General features: G+C 38.6%; 1 protein-coding gene and 1 non-coding gene across 7 annotated transcripts in view; one reads left to right on the top strand and one right to left on the bottom strand.

Moving 5' to 3' along the window:
- GTF2E1 (general transcription factor IIE subunit 1) overlaps positions 1–13,682 on the bottom strand; it is a 34,999-nt gene that overhangs the window by 21,255 nt on the left and 62 nt on the right. The window contains exons 1-3 of one of the 6 annotated variants that reach the window (XM_030760776.2): positions 13,412–13,667; positions 11,080–12,312; positions 8,631–9,108 (exon numbers count right to left, since the gene is read on the bottom strand). In XM_030760776.2, coding sequence (XP_030616636.1) covers positions 8,631–9,078 — 448 coding nt within the window. In that variant the 5' untranslated portion in view covers positions 9,079–9,108; positions 11,080–12,312; positions 13,412–13,667. Of the gene's footprint in view, positions 1–8,630; positions 12,313–13,411; positions 13,669–13,682 lie in introns of those variants that run through there. The other 5 variants (XM_022563074.3, XM_089910583.1, XM_022563153.3 and 2 more) reach the window with 5 other exon arrangements.
- LOC115802437 (small nucleolar RNA SNORA70) lies at positions 1,075–1,210 on the top strand. Its single transcript, XR_004022896.2, has one exon. It is a non-coding gene; the product is annotated as a small nucleolar RNA SNORA70 (small nucleolar RNA).

Genomic DNA, 13,682 nt, shown 5'->3' with positions numbered 1-13,682 from the left:
AAAAACAAAACAAAACAGAAGACAATTCACAGTTCCATGTTAAAACCAAGTTACTGGGACTAGAATCACTAGGATTTTAGTGAAATAAAGAGGAAACAAACTTCAAGACACATCACTAATATATGGTATTAATTTTACCACTCTGTAAAAATCCAACCACTGTATATATCTTAGGAGTCAAATTTGGACGTTGGTTCCCCTCTCACTGAATATTTTATAGATTATGTATATATGAGGAAAGGGAGTAAACTGGAGAGCTTGGGAAAATAAGACTGCCAAGAATCCTAAATATTATTCCCCATTATGCCACAACGTGTTTCTGAATACTGCCTAATTCAACATAGCATATTTTCTATACGAACACTACTATAACAAGGTGTTTCAGTTCCTAACCTAGGATTTCAAATTAACCAAAGTGACTAACATTATCTTCTAAAAGCAGTGATAAAACATCCCCAAGCTTCTCTATACTTTTAAAATGCCAACTATTCTCCAAATCAAAGGGTGCTTTGAAATTAGAGTTGAAAGAAACCATATATGGTATAGAATAGACTGAACTTATCATTTTACATATCCTTAAAAAAGGCCTACAATGATTATAGGATTTGCCCAGGGAATAGTTACTAACATAGCCCAAGGCTGGAAGCCAGCCATGGCTCTGGAATCCTAATACACTGTCACTTTGCTGTCTTATAGCCACTGCTTAAAAAACAAGATTAAAAAAACCCTCTGAAAATGGCATACCCACTGAAAACACTGATTACACAAAAAGACCCAATGTAATAAGTGCTCTGAAAAACCCTTACAATACTAACATAAGTTGGTCAAGCATTAATAACCAGAGCTGTTATAACAACAAAATATTTAATTAAGAATCACCTTCCCTGGGCTTCTCTGGTGGCGCAGTGGTTGAGAGTCCGCCTGCCGATGCAGGGGACACGGGTTCGTGTCCTAGTCCGAGAAGATCCCACATGCCGCAGAGCGGCTAGGCCCGTGAGCCATGGCCACTGAGCCTGTGCGTCTGGAGCCTGTGCTCCGCAGCGGGACAGGCCACAACAGTGAGAGGCCCGCGTATTGCAAAAAAAAAAAAAAAAAAAAAGAATCACCTTCCCTGTGGAGGCCTGGTGTGCAATGGCTACAAACACAGCCTCCTGGGCAGTGTACAGCCTGTTGCTTATACAGGTTGCCCTAAGGGACCTTGGAGACAGCCCTTTCCGGTGGACATTCATGTCTGGATGCTGTCCCCAGTCTGGACTCCAGACAAGTATGTACAGCGCCTTTGGAAAGCCCCAGGGCTCAGTGGCTAGGGTCCACATTGGCCAAGTCATAAATCCATCCACACCAAGCTGAACAAGGAGCACGTGACTGAGGCCCAACTCACGGCCAAGTTCATGTTCCCTGGCCACCAGGAGATCCACATCTCCAAAAACTGGGGACTTACTAAGTTTAATGCAGATGAATATGAAAACATGGCGGCAGAAAAGCGGCTCATCCCAGATGGCTGTGGGGTCAAATACATCCCTAGTTGTGGTCTCCTGGACAAACGGCTCTCACTCATGAGAGCTTTGGCACTGTCCCCTCCTTACTCATGCCCACCAATAAATCCTACTTTCCTGTCCAAAAAAAAAAAAATCACCTTGCTTTCTCAGATTTCAAAAAGGCTTATGGAGGAGGGAGGGTGAGGTGGGGTTGGAGACATAAAGTGAAACGTTATATAATCATAAAACTTACCAGTTGTCAACACAGAGAAAGGTGGAGAGAGTAGGGACTGGGTTGCGCGGGAGACCATAGAGAAGAAAAACTAGGTTTGCCATTTTAGTCTATCTATTTTTCTGTCAGTTGAGTCTTCAACAAGTTTACATTCATATATTACTTACGTATTTTTAGAAGAAAGAAAACAAATGTTATTTTGAATTCTCCAAAAGCACTCAACTCCCTTTAATACACAAAAGTTACACAGTCATTCTTAGGATATTCTTTGAAAGCACTATCAAGTCCTCTGTTAAACCTTTTATAACTCAAAATGTTCAGGGGTATATATATTAAAATGTTAAGCCAAATACTGAAGTCTCAAAAAGTCACCCTTTATTCTAATTTCCAAACTTATTTTATAAAGCAAATTTCTTTAGTTTAATTGGGCAAGGGGAAGTGTGTGAAAAAAGGAATTGCTATTATAAAATAATAACAGACATGAGAGGAGCATAGTTATATATTTTATATAATTATTTTACCTATAATAAAATGGAATTTGAAAAATCATCCTTTAGCGATTCACTGCAGAACATATAACACTGTAAAATACTCATTTGCATGCAAAAGGAAAAAAAATAGAAGTACGTTTAATGTATTTTTAATTTCAGAAGATCTCAAATGTATTCATAATGTACCCAATACAACTCTACCCCCAAAACTCAATTTAATCAATGAAACTGGCTTCCATCCTACCTTAACTGAACACATCTAGGTTTGGTCTAATCATGCATTATTCCTAGATTCTGGAACTCATTATAAAGGGGAAAAAAAGTGTTATGCCTGGGAGGGAAAACAATAAACTGAAGTGTGGTACTTGGGTGAATACTGAAGCTTATATCAATAATAAATTCTCTGAATTAGGCCCAAATCAAATTCATCTCAACATGCAGTGAGCAGGCAAAAAGTATGTGGTTTTGATATGACTATTTGAAAGACAATAATCAACAGAATGTTATATGCCAGCATCAAAACTAAAAAGCAACTTTTCACAAATAAGTTTGTTCCTATGTAATCAGCTTCAAAATACAAAAAAGATAAAACACAGATGATTTTTTTTTTAAGTTTTCAAACTCTTAAAACCAAGAGCAACAAAAGTTTTAAAAAATCAGCCCTAAAGCTTTTGGTGGAAAGTGAAGGGTAGCAGAGAGAAGACACCTGTTTCTTACTATTTTTCCATAACTAGTTTTTTGGTTTTTTTTAACTCATTCTAGTAATCACCTTCCTTCTGTCCCATCATCAGCCTCCTCAAAATCCACACCACTGAGCTTTCCAGTATAAGTTTCTAATGAACCCATCCTGGGCAAAGATTCCAAACCAGCAACTGAGCAAAGTACTCCTAGAAAGATTTCTTTTAATGTTTGTTTGTCTGTGTTTTTAGCATTTCAGGAATTGGAAACACCGCTTATAAGACATCTTCTTGCCTTAAGTAGAGAGAGATGAAAACAGGAAAAAGCCTGCTCTATGAAGGTGAGCATGAAGGAAACAAGTCTTTCAGAGGCTCATGAATACAGGACCCTGACAGTTTTAAAATGTTAGGTTAAAGGAACTGAAGAGGAATTTCAATGATGTGGGGATCAGGAGACTGATGTGTCTAAATCAAAAAGCATTCCTGCAGTCACAAGCAAAAGAGGGACTCGTGATTTAACACCAAACTTAGAAATGAATATCCCAAGTAGATAAGGACTTTACTTGACTATTGAGGGACCCAGAACTAACCACTAGAAGAGGTCTGTTTCCATTGTTGGCTTTTTTTTTTTTTTTTTTTTTTGCGGTACGCGGGCCTCTCACTGTTGTGGCCCCTCCCGTTGCGGAGCACAGGCTCCAGACACGCAGGCTCAGCGGCCATGGCTCACGGGCCTAGCTGCTCCGCGGCATGTGGGATCTTCCCGGACCGGGGCACGAACCCGTGTCCCCTGCATCGGCAGGCGGACTCTCAACCACTGCGCCACCGGGGAAGCCCTGTTGGCTATTTTTAAGAGTTATTTATTGGACACATTTTAGAGTCAGTTTTTAAAGACTTCTTTTACACTAATCCTAAAATCTACCTGACTCAAAGTCTTTTCCCTGGAGCCACACAAAAGCTGAATCTCCATGAAAGCTATCTTATCTTCCCCAGTACTCATTTAAAACATTCTGGAAATCTATATGGCCCTACGTTTATTTATTACTTTGTAAGATCCTCCAAAATCTAGAGTATAACAGACATGTGTGTGTATCCACACACATTTGATGAGTTGAACTAGATAATCTCTTAGTTCCTATTTATAAGATTGTATTAAACAAACATTTATAAGATTCCTTTTTTTAAAATTTAACTTACTTCAAAGTTTATTTAAAATGGGACCCCCTGGTCTCTAGGTGAATTCAGTAATAGGGGCTCCCAAACTATTTCTAATTCAAACACCTAACAATTTTACCCAACCCACAATAAAACTACATTGCCTTATGTGCCTTTACAGAAGCTATAAAACTATATTTTTTCACCTAATATTCCCACTGCTGAGAATCCTTAAGGAAAAACTTTAAAAACAAGAATAAAATGCTATATATACAAAAATATTCAAAGTGTCATATCTATACCAGCAAAAAAAAATACAAAGTGCCCCAAAGGAGTGGAAAGGAAAACAGGAGAGAAAATCACACCTAAAAACATTTAGAACACTAGATAGAAACAGGAGAGTTGGTACATTAAGGGACCAAGAGATCACAAACTATTCTTGACTATGACTGTAATTATAAATAACACGTAAAAGGGTAGTGGTTTTGTCGTAATTTTTTCTATTCAAAATTTTTTCTGGCACCATGGTTACATAATTTTTAAATTAAAAATGGAAAATATAAAGCTATTTCCATATCATCTAACTTTAACACCTAAAAAGAAAATACAGGGCTTCCCTGGTGGCGCAGTGGTTGAGAGTCCACCTGCCGATGCAGGAGACGCGGGTTCGTGCCCCAGTCCGGGAGGATCCCGCATGCCGCGGAGCGGCTGGGCCCGCAGCAGTGAGAGGCCTGCGTACCACAAAAAAAAAAAAAAAAGAAAATACAATCTCCCCCTCCCTTTTGGGGAAGCATGTTGCTGAATTTAACTCAGAAGTGTCATTAATGAAATCACTGTGGTTGAGATTGCTAAAGTAGAAATGCTAAGTCTCTTCACACGGTCAGAGCCTTGCTAAATCTAAAACATGCATTTATGAACCACAAGATGCTATTTTGCTGATTGATAGATTTCATGCCATGCTACCTTTGTTCTGATTACATAAGACCCCCATATTTCAGAAAATAAAACAGCTGATTTTGCCTGATTAAGTTTCTGAAACCAGGGACTAGTGGGCAAAAGCTAGGCTCTTCCATTTTAATAAAATTAGCAGGTAGATGGACCTAGAGACTGTCATAAAGAGTGAAGTAAGTTAGAAAGAGAAAAACAAATACCGTATGCTAACACATATATATGGAATCAAAAAAAAAAAAGGTTCTGAAGAACCTAGGGGCAGGACAGGTATAAAGACACAGACGTAGAGAATGGACTTGAGGACATGGGGAGGGGGAAGGGTAAGCTGGGACTAAGTGAAAGAGTGGCATGGACATATATACACTACCAAATGTAAAACAGCTAGTGGAAAGCAGCCGCATAGCACAGGGGATCAGCATAGCACAGGGGATCAGCTCGGTGCTTTGTGTCCACCTAGAGGGGTGGGATAGGGAGGGTGGGAGGGAGACGCAAGAGGGAGGAGATTTGGGGATATATGTATATGTAGAGCTGATTCACTTTGTTATAAAGCAGAAACTAACACACAATTGTAAAGCAATTACAATAAAGATGTTAAAAATAAAATAAAATTAGCTATACATATTAAGCATCAAACATTGGGAGAGTTCAACCCCAGAACACCAAAGGCAAAATCTAAATGGAAAGTATGGAAAGAATCTACAATTTTCAGGAAAAAGAGAGGCGGGGGAGGGAAAAGCTATAAACTGAAGTAAGAAAATTGCTGGTTTATGTGTGAATTAATGCCGGTAAAACAATTCTTGCTGGACCCAATTTCCTGAGCCCAGAATTCCTGGATACTCATCTAGGAGTCACTACTCTCTGTCCAGTGGCAGAGTTGCCCATATACTTGAGTTAAGAACTTTTTATCAGGGAAGAAGTAAAGCCTAGAAGGCTTCAAATCTAATTCCTAAATACCCCCAATTGCTAATATAAACCAGAGTTTAGAAACCTAACAACTGTTGACATTGGAATGGAGATAGAAGCCCATTAGATACCTCCGTCACTGGTCAGAAACACCATCAATCTCCAATAGCAACCAAGAAATAGAACAGCTTTGTACAGCACTGGCTTCAAATGAAAACTGTAACTATTAATTTAAAGAGAGAATAAATATTACAGCAGAAAAACTTCCCTCCTCCTCTTCTGATACATATACCAAATGTTTATTTCTCGTCTTCTTCAAAATGACGGGGAGAGCAATGAATACTGAGCAAAACAGGAAGGGAACAGAGGGAAAAAGACCAAGATTTCTAAAGGGAATGTATAGAAGAACAAGGGAGGGTTGTCAAGGTACTAATAGTGGAAAAACAAAACAAAACCAGACTGACAAGGAGGTTGGGGGGTCTAATATCACCCAATTATCATATTCTCTCTGTAAAGGAAAGTCCAAATGAAAAACCAAATTATAATCAAAAGGCAAGTATATTCTCATAAAGAGTGTTCCCAATAATTAAGAATTTTCAATCATGGTATCTCAGGCTTCACTGAGACGTAACTGCCAATTAAGTTGACTATTAGTGCTGGCTGATCAGGGCATCCTCCCATGAGCGATACCAATGTAAAGTGACTTATTCTTGCTCTCCTGAACCCCTTCTTTCCACCATCATGTTGACCGTAACCCTCATATTAAGAAAACAGTCTCTGTTCAGACTGGCCACAAAACAACTGTTTCAGTTTTAGCTCTCTTTCATAATATGTTTTCATGCTCCCTACCCTACCTCAATTCCCTCACACAAATAATCTTGACTATATTTGGTCAGGCCATCTCTTCCACAAGCCACCTGTTGATTACAACTAATTTCATTCAGACACAAACCCTAGGTAAAATTCGAAGAGCATCATGAATCGAACTCCTAGATACTGATATATAAGTAATGGGATAACTTCCTTTTAGAAACTTTCATGAAATTAAATAAGAATTAAGTGATGCGTAAATGTAGTAGAAGCATATTACTTTCGATTACCCTCTCTGAGGGACTGGAAATTAAATAAGAATCAAGTGATACGTAAATGTAGTAGAAGCATATTCCTTTAGATTACCCTCTCTGAGGGACTGGATAACACCTTCACTGCAGTCAAGAGTAACGAGGACGACCACTGTAACACCAACATCTGCAGAAAATCAAAAACCAAAACCCAGAGCTCCTTAAAGAAATCTGTTAGAGTGAATAGCAAAAATCATGAGACTTTTCTAGTCTATTTTGAAAGAGCTCCAGATATAGTCTACAACCCTCCTCTATAGTACACTCAAGCAATTCTTATACTCAGGATGGCTAAGATTTTGTCATAACCAAGACCTCTCCTAGTTAAGCCCTTTCAAGGTAAATAGGTTCAGACAAATTAAACATTTAAGACAAATGTGAATTCTTTAAATGAATTTTCATCCAAGATGACTGCTTCACAGTAAATAAGGGAAAAAAAAAAAGTCATAGGCCATCACTGCTCTTTTTGTGAATAATCTTAATTGATATCAGCATTATTTCCCATTAAAATTTTTTTTAATTCTTTAAAATGTACAATATATAACATATACAAAATTAAACATGTACACAAACCTGTAATTTTTTTATAATAAAACATTTCATGTGTAAAAGCTTAAATTATATTTTTCAGATAGTTATTTTAAAGTCAGATCTATGAACTAAAAAGTAACCTATACTCCTGAATTCAGCCATAACAAAGGGACAATCTAACTTAACAGCTGTGATTCTTTCTATAGATTTTTACAAATTTTTAACACAAAATTGATCCACTTGAGTAATTAGTAAAACTATAGTCTCTTTTCCAGTTTACAAATAACAACATAACTATACAACCTAGCACTTTAAAGTGTCCCATGTTAATGTTAGACATGTATTTTTAGAAAAAACATGCTTTGTAGATTCTGTGTTGATTAGAAAAATCCTTAAAACTAAAGTATTTAATTAAATGAAGCAATTTATAACTCCTGTTGATGATTCGCTTCCATTAATGAATGGCTAAGAAACTAAATATCTATTGTTAACTTGGAAAAAGTGCCCCTCTTATTTCATCTGGCTAACTTTTACTTATTTTTTAGGTCCCCACTGTTTAAACTTCTTTGAGAGGCCCCCCCAAATCCACATTAGATGCCCTAGTTATGCCCTCCTGATAGCACTTTGCACTTCCACTAACAAAGCATTTAAGTTCTAATAATACGTATTTATTATAACTGTCTGGCAGTGACTGGCACAAGTAGGTACTCAAGTATTTGTTGAATGAACAGTTCAAAAGTAAACTTAGTAAAGTCAGAATAGCCTCAAAGTGGTAGAGAAAGTCAACCCTTTAGATTAGGCTGCAGTTGTAAATAAGGGATGGGGGTAGAAACAGAGGTAGAGGACTATGGGTAAAAGAACAGTCCATGGATGAGTGCTCCCTTGTAAAGGAGAAAGGCTTTGCAACAGCTTCTAAAAGTAGTATGATAGTCAAACAGGACATTAAGACTAAGAATGACTGTATGCTTACTTGCACCAATATATCCATTTTATAATGATATATATGATCAGTTTAAAAACTAGATGAATCAACTTAAGAAAAAGGTTACATACTTTAAAAAGTTACTTGAAAGATTCATAAACTGGAACAATCTCACCTGTCATGGGATCAAAGAGCTGATTAGCTTCTAAATCTGTAAAAGTACTACTACAGACAGGACATTTGAAGGAAGCCCGGTTGGTGGAATCTCTCTCATCAGTTTCAATCCTCCTTCTCATGTGGTCCAATTTATATTTTACCACATTAACAAGAGTACGATAATTGATAAAGTAGTAGTTGTGGCGAGTGGTTTTCCCATCTGCAGCAGTCTCTACCCTCATTCTGCACTTGATGAATTTGTCTCCCTTTAAATTATTCAAGACTGATCGAAGTTGCTTCCGATCAAACTTGAGCAGCTCCAGCATGTCCTCCTCTTTCACACAGGGGTTTCGGATCAAGATGTCCAAGGCCAAAGCATGCTCAATGCCATAAAACCCCCGGATCACATACTTGGCTAACCGCTTCAATGCTGCAGGAACCTCGGTGAGGACATCTGGATCTGCCATCTTTAGCAGCAAACTTCAACTTTAAATGTACTGAATTCAGGAAAAAAAAGAGAAAATTAGCTAGGCATAAGGACAAAGTAATCATTTTAAATCTAGAATAATCAACCCATTAGGTAGTTGGTAATCGCTATTCTTGGAGTGCCACAAAGGTACTTACAACATTGTTTTTAAAAGACTTATAATGCTAAGCATTTAACAGAGAACAAAACTTTCCTCTAGAGTACACAAAAGATTACACCTTAAAAGCTTGACATATTTCTTAAATGGTTACTTTCATGACCTACTGTGTGTTTAATTCCAAAAATTAACATTACTTATAGCAATGATATACTATATCAAGCTCACTTTATTTCAGAAAGAGAAACTCAAAAATCTAAACGAAGTCTCATTATTCTTAATGCTACAGATCTTTGGGAATGCTGGGAAAAAAAAAAAAAACCCTGAGAAACTTAGCAGTTAGCCTATTTTTTTAAGTGCCTTTATTTCTTTTCTTGAGTAAAAATTTTCTACCAAGATAGATTCTAGGATGTTTTACATAGTCATGCTCTCACAATAAAATCACAACAAACCAATAAATGCCTAAGTAATCACCAGCTGGGATGTTTGGCAAAATTACTGTTATAAATCTGAAAGAAATTAACAATTATATCCAGACAGCTTTACCAACCTTGAAAAGATAAATGACCAAGTAAGCAAATGCTATACGGTTCTAAAAAACAGTAACAACAAACACCAAGATATCCTTAAATACTGGATCCCCTGCAGGACAAGTAGAAGCTAACTGTACCCAGAAAGCTGTCTTCTAGAAGCCCAAACTGGCATGGGCTAGACTTTCATGTGGTTGTTAAAAAGCCTCGGATTTGGAATTAGAGTCAGATAGCCTTGTTTTACTGGCTGTGTGATCCTGAGCAAATCCCTTAACAACTTCAAGCCACACTTCACTCTCTGAGAAATAAGGATAATGTCAACTACTTCAATGAGGTTGTTGTGATGAATAAATGAGAATGTAATGTGCTTAGGAAGCACCTGTTAATAAAGACACCATCTATATCAATTTAATACATCTCAAACTAAAAACGGCCAGGCACACAGACTATATCATACAGACTACATCAAATGAAATTTCCCTACACTATAAGGAAATTTTTAACAGCCTACTGAATTATTTCCATAGGGAATCATAGTGTTATTAGTACTAGTTTCTACTGAATCTTTTATTTAAAATCAGTAGTTATCAACCCTATCACCCTATTTTATAAGAAACAGTGTTATATCCACAGTACTATTCTAAAAAGATATTCCTAAATAACCAATGAATACACATATGGTGGGGGGAGGGTGGTTATAATACCCTACCTTTAATAAAGGAAAAATAAAAGGAAAGTCAGTTATATTTTGGATTGTGAATACTCAGGCATGACTATATATAAGAGATAACAAAGGAGCACCTAGGTCCAAACCTGTGGTCCTAGAGCCTTCCTGTCATCCCAAGGCTTAAGGATGCCAAGCAAGTGCCTGGGTTCAACACCAAAGTAGTAGTATAACACACTGCCATGTGCATTTTATTCTTTCCAATTTGGCCTATACATTGAACTTGGACCTAGTTTTTGGGTTTTTGCTTTGTTTTGTTTTACATGGTCAACAGTTGGCAGAACACAATATGTGGCTTTGGAAACAGACCAAAGGATGGTAGACAAATGTCAAAATAACCTACTTTTCCAGTATTATTTCCTACTATCGTACTCCCCTCCCTGACCTTCCAGCCCATATACTCCATTTTCCAGGCCAATGGTTCTCAACCCTGGCTGTAAAGCAGAATCATCTGGGGAGCATTTAAAAATACCCACCCTGGGCCCCATTCCCAGAGATTCTGTTTCAGCTGGTCTGGGCAGGTCAGATTAGGCATCACACTAATTTTTAAAGCTCCTTAAGTGACTCTAATATACAGAATAAGTCCCTGACCACTGTTACCAACAAACTGGGTACCTGACTATTACATACCTGGCCAAAGCACATCCTGCATGGGGAGGGCCCTGTGCCACATCATTCAGCTTGTTACCTTTGCCTGAAACACCCTAGGGGGCCCTAAAGATTTGAGAAAGGGAGTGACATGAGGACTCTGCAGTCCAATAGTTTTAGGTTTTGAATCCCAGTTCCACCATTTCTTAGCCTGTGAACCTGGAAAGTTCTCAGCTTCAGTTTCATCAGATTAACAGTGCCTTCCTCATAGAGTTGATGTATGAGATTAAATGAGATAATTCATGTAAAGTGTTTGACTTTCAAGGCTGGCATCGTAAGAGTTCCATTAAGTACTGGCATACATAACAAGACTCCCTACTTAGAAAAGTGACTCTTACAACAATTTGAGAAATGGGCTGAAGTAAGTGAAAATGGAGGCACTGTGGAAACATTAAGAGTGATAGTAATCAAACCTAAACTACGAAAGACAAGAAAAAATTACAAGAAGACAGGATGAATGAAACTTATTAGAGAAACAAAATCAAAAGGACCCAATAATATATTGGAAATGGAGTTACAGAGTAGAAAAATTTTAAATAGCTATTTGGGGGTTTTTCCCAAATTTTTATTGGGATAAAATATACATAACATAAAATTTACCGATTAAGTATTATTAAGCAGACAGTTCAGTAATGTTAAATACATTCATAATGCTAACCAACTATCACCACCAACCACTTCCACAACTCTTTTCACCTTGTAAAACTGAAACATTATACCTATTAAACAATAACATATAGCTATTTGTTTTAAACCAGTGTAACTAGAAAAGTACTACTATGAGAAACAGGTTAACACCTGAAGAGGAACAGGTTTGGAAGAAACGAGGCATTCATTCAGTTTTAGTTGCTTGTCTTTGAGGAAATAACACAGAATATTACTGTGAAGATGTCCTGCAGGTGGCTGAACAAATGAAACTGGAACTCAGCAAAGAAGTCATGCTGTGCCACCTTGTTCAAAATCTCTACACTCTAAAATCCTCCTTCCTGAACATTGTGTTCTCCTTCACTGCCTCTACTCCCCCAATTATGCCGAATCTCCTCAATCTCTGGATTTCATAATACTGAGATGAGAGGTCTCAAACTGGTAGCCTGTGCCACATCGTTTGACTCAAAGAATGTTTTGAAAATTTTCTGAATTTGCGGTTAACATTAAAAATCATGAGATTTCACATCAATTTCAATTTTTTCAGGCCCTCTTGAGAACTGCAAATATCTGCGGAAAAAAAAAAAAAAAAAATGAGACCATGTTCCCACATGAAAACAATTAGCTAAAGAGCAGCTGACATTTTTAAACAGGGAAGGAGCTTGGCTGGCCTCTGGAGACTTTTCAGTGTGTGACCTCTGGGGGCCAGGCCTTGTTGCTTCTTCTTAGCCTCAGAATCTATCAGTCACCTCCCAGCCTCACCTACCACCCTACAGCCCAGACCCCCAAAGGCAAGTTGGTTTTGCTTTTGAACCCTATGTATTCTAATCATACAAACACCGGGCAACAGAGTTGGAGAAACAAAGTTGAAATGAATGCATTCTCTGTGCTTGGTCTACCCTCCTCAGCTTCATCTCCGGCCACACTGGCATTCTCTCAATTCTGTGAGCCACACATGCGTTCCCTACTTCCAGGCCTTTGCACATGCTGTTTTCTCTGCTCCCACAGCTAAGCCCAAAGTCCCTTCTCCTAATCATCCTTCACGTCTCAAATGACATTTTCTCAGAGGCACCTTCTCAGACTTCCCTTAGTGGCTCAGAATGATCCCCCCCCCCTTCACATGTTCCCATGGTTCTTTCCCCTTCTTCGCTGCAGTGAATAGACTTATACTTTCTCCATGTCTACCTCGGAGACCAGGAGACTAATCTTGTTCACCACTGACTTTCCAACGTGCAGCACAGCTGGTCTAGTACTTCCATAAAACTTTCAATAGGTCTCGTAAAGCACCTTTTCTTCAAACATGCCCACCCTGCCAGCTTCCCCCCAATTCACTTCCTCCACTGCAGCTTCCAGAGTACAAAGATAGGGTATTGGAAACCCTCTTCTTAAACTTCAAACGGTTTTAAGGAGGTAAAAGCATCAAATTCGTGATTGTAAAGGATTATGCTGACTGCAGCGTGTAAAAGAAGGAAAGAGTGGATGTGGGGAGTCCTGTCAGATTATTTCAGTATACTTCTATTCCAGTTCCAGAAGAACTTGGATTCTACACAACCAACTGGCTTTCTCGGCTACCATATTTCACGGTACTCTCCACGCCTTCATACACACAGTGGCATATCACCGCGAAACCTCCGGACAAGCTGGCCTCCACGAGCCCGGTAATGTTTACCTCCTCCCAACTGTGACACCCCGAGATCCGCTCGGACTCTACCAGCTGAGTCCAGAGGCCACACTCGGCGCAGCCAAGCCCGTCCTACCCGAGGTCGCACATGGGCCGCTCCGGGTCAATAGTTCTTTGGAAACCAAGAAGAGAAGCGGGTCAAGAGAGCAGCTAAGGGGGAGGAGGCTAGCTATGGAGAAAGGAGCGAAAAGGAGAGGACACCCTGAAAGGCGGCGCCGGGCCAGGGAACCGAGAACAAGGAACAGGGAACAAGGTTTAC

Source organism: Delphinapterus leucas, chromosome 4 (genome assembly GCF_059928025.1).
Source record: "Delphinapterus leucas isolate spDelLeu-1000000601 "Yukka" chromosome 4, BTC_Dleu_Yukka2, whole genome shotgun sequence".
Taxonomy (NCBI): Eukaryota; Metazoa; Chordata; class Mammalia; order Artiodactyla; family Monodontidae; genus Delphinapterus; species Delphinapterus leucas.
This window is presented reverse-complemented; position numbering and strand designations above follow the sequence as displayed.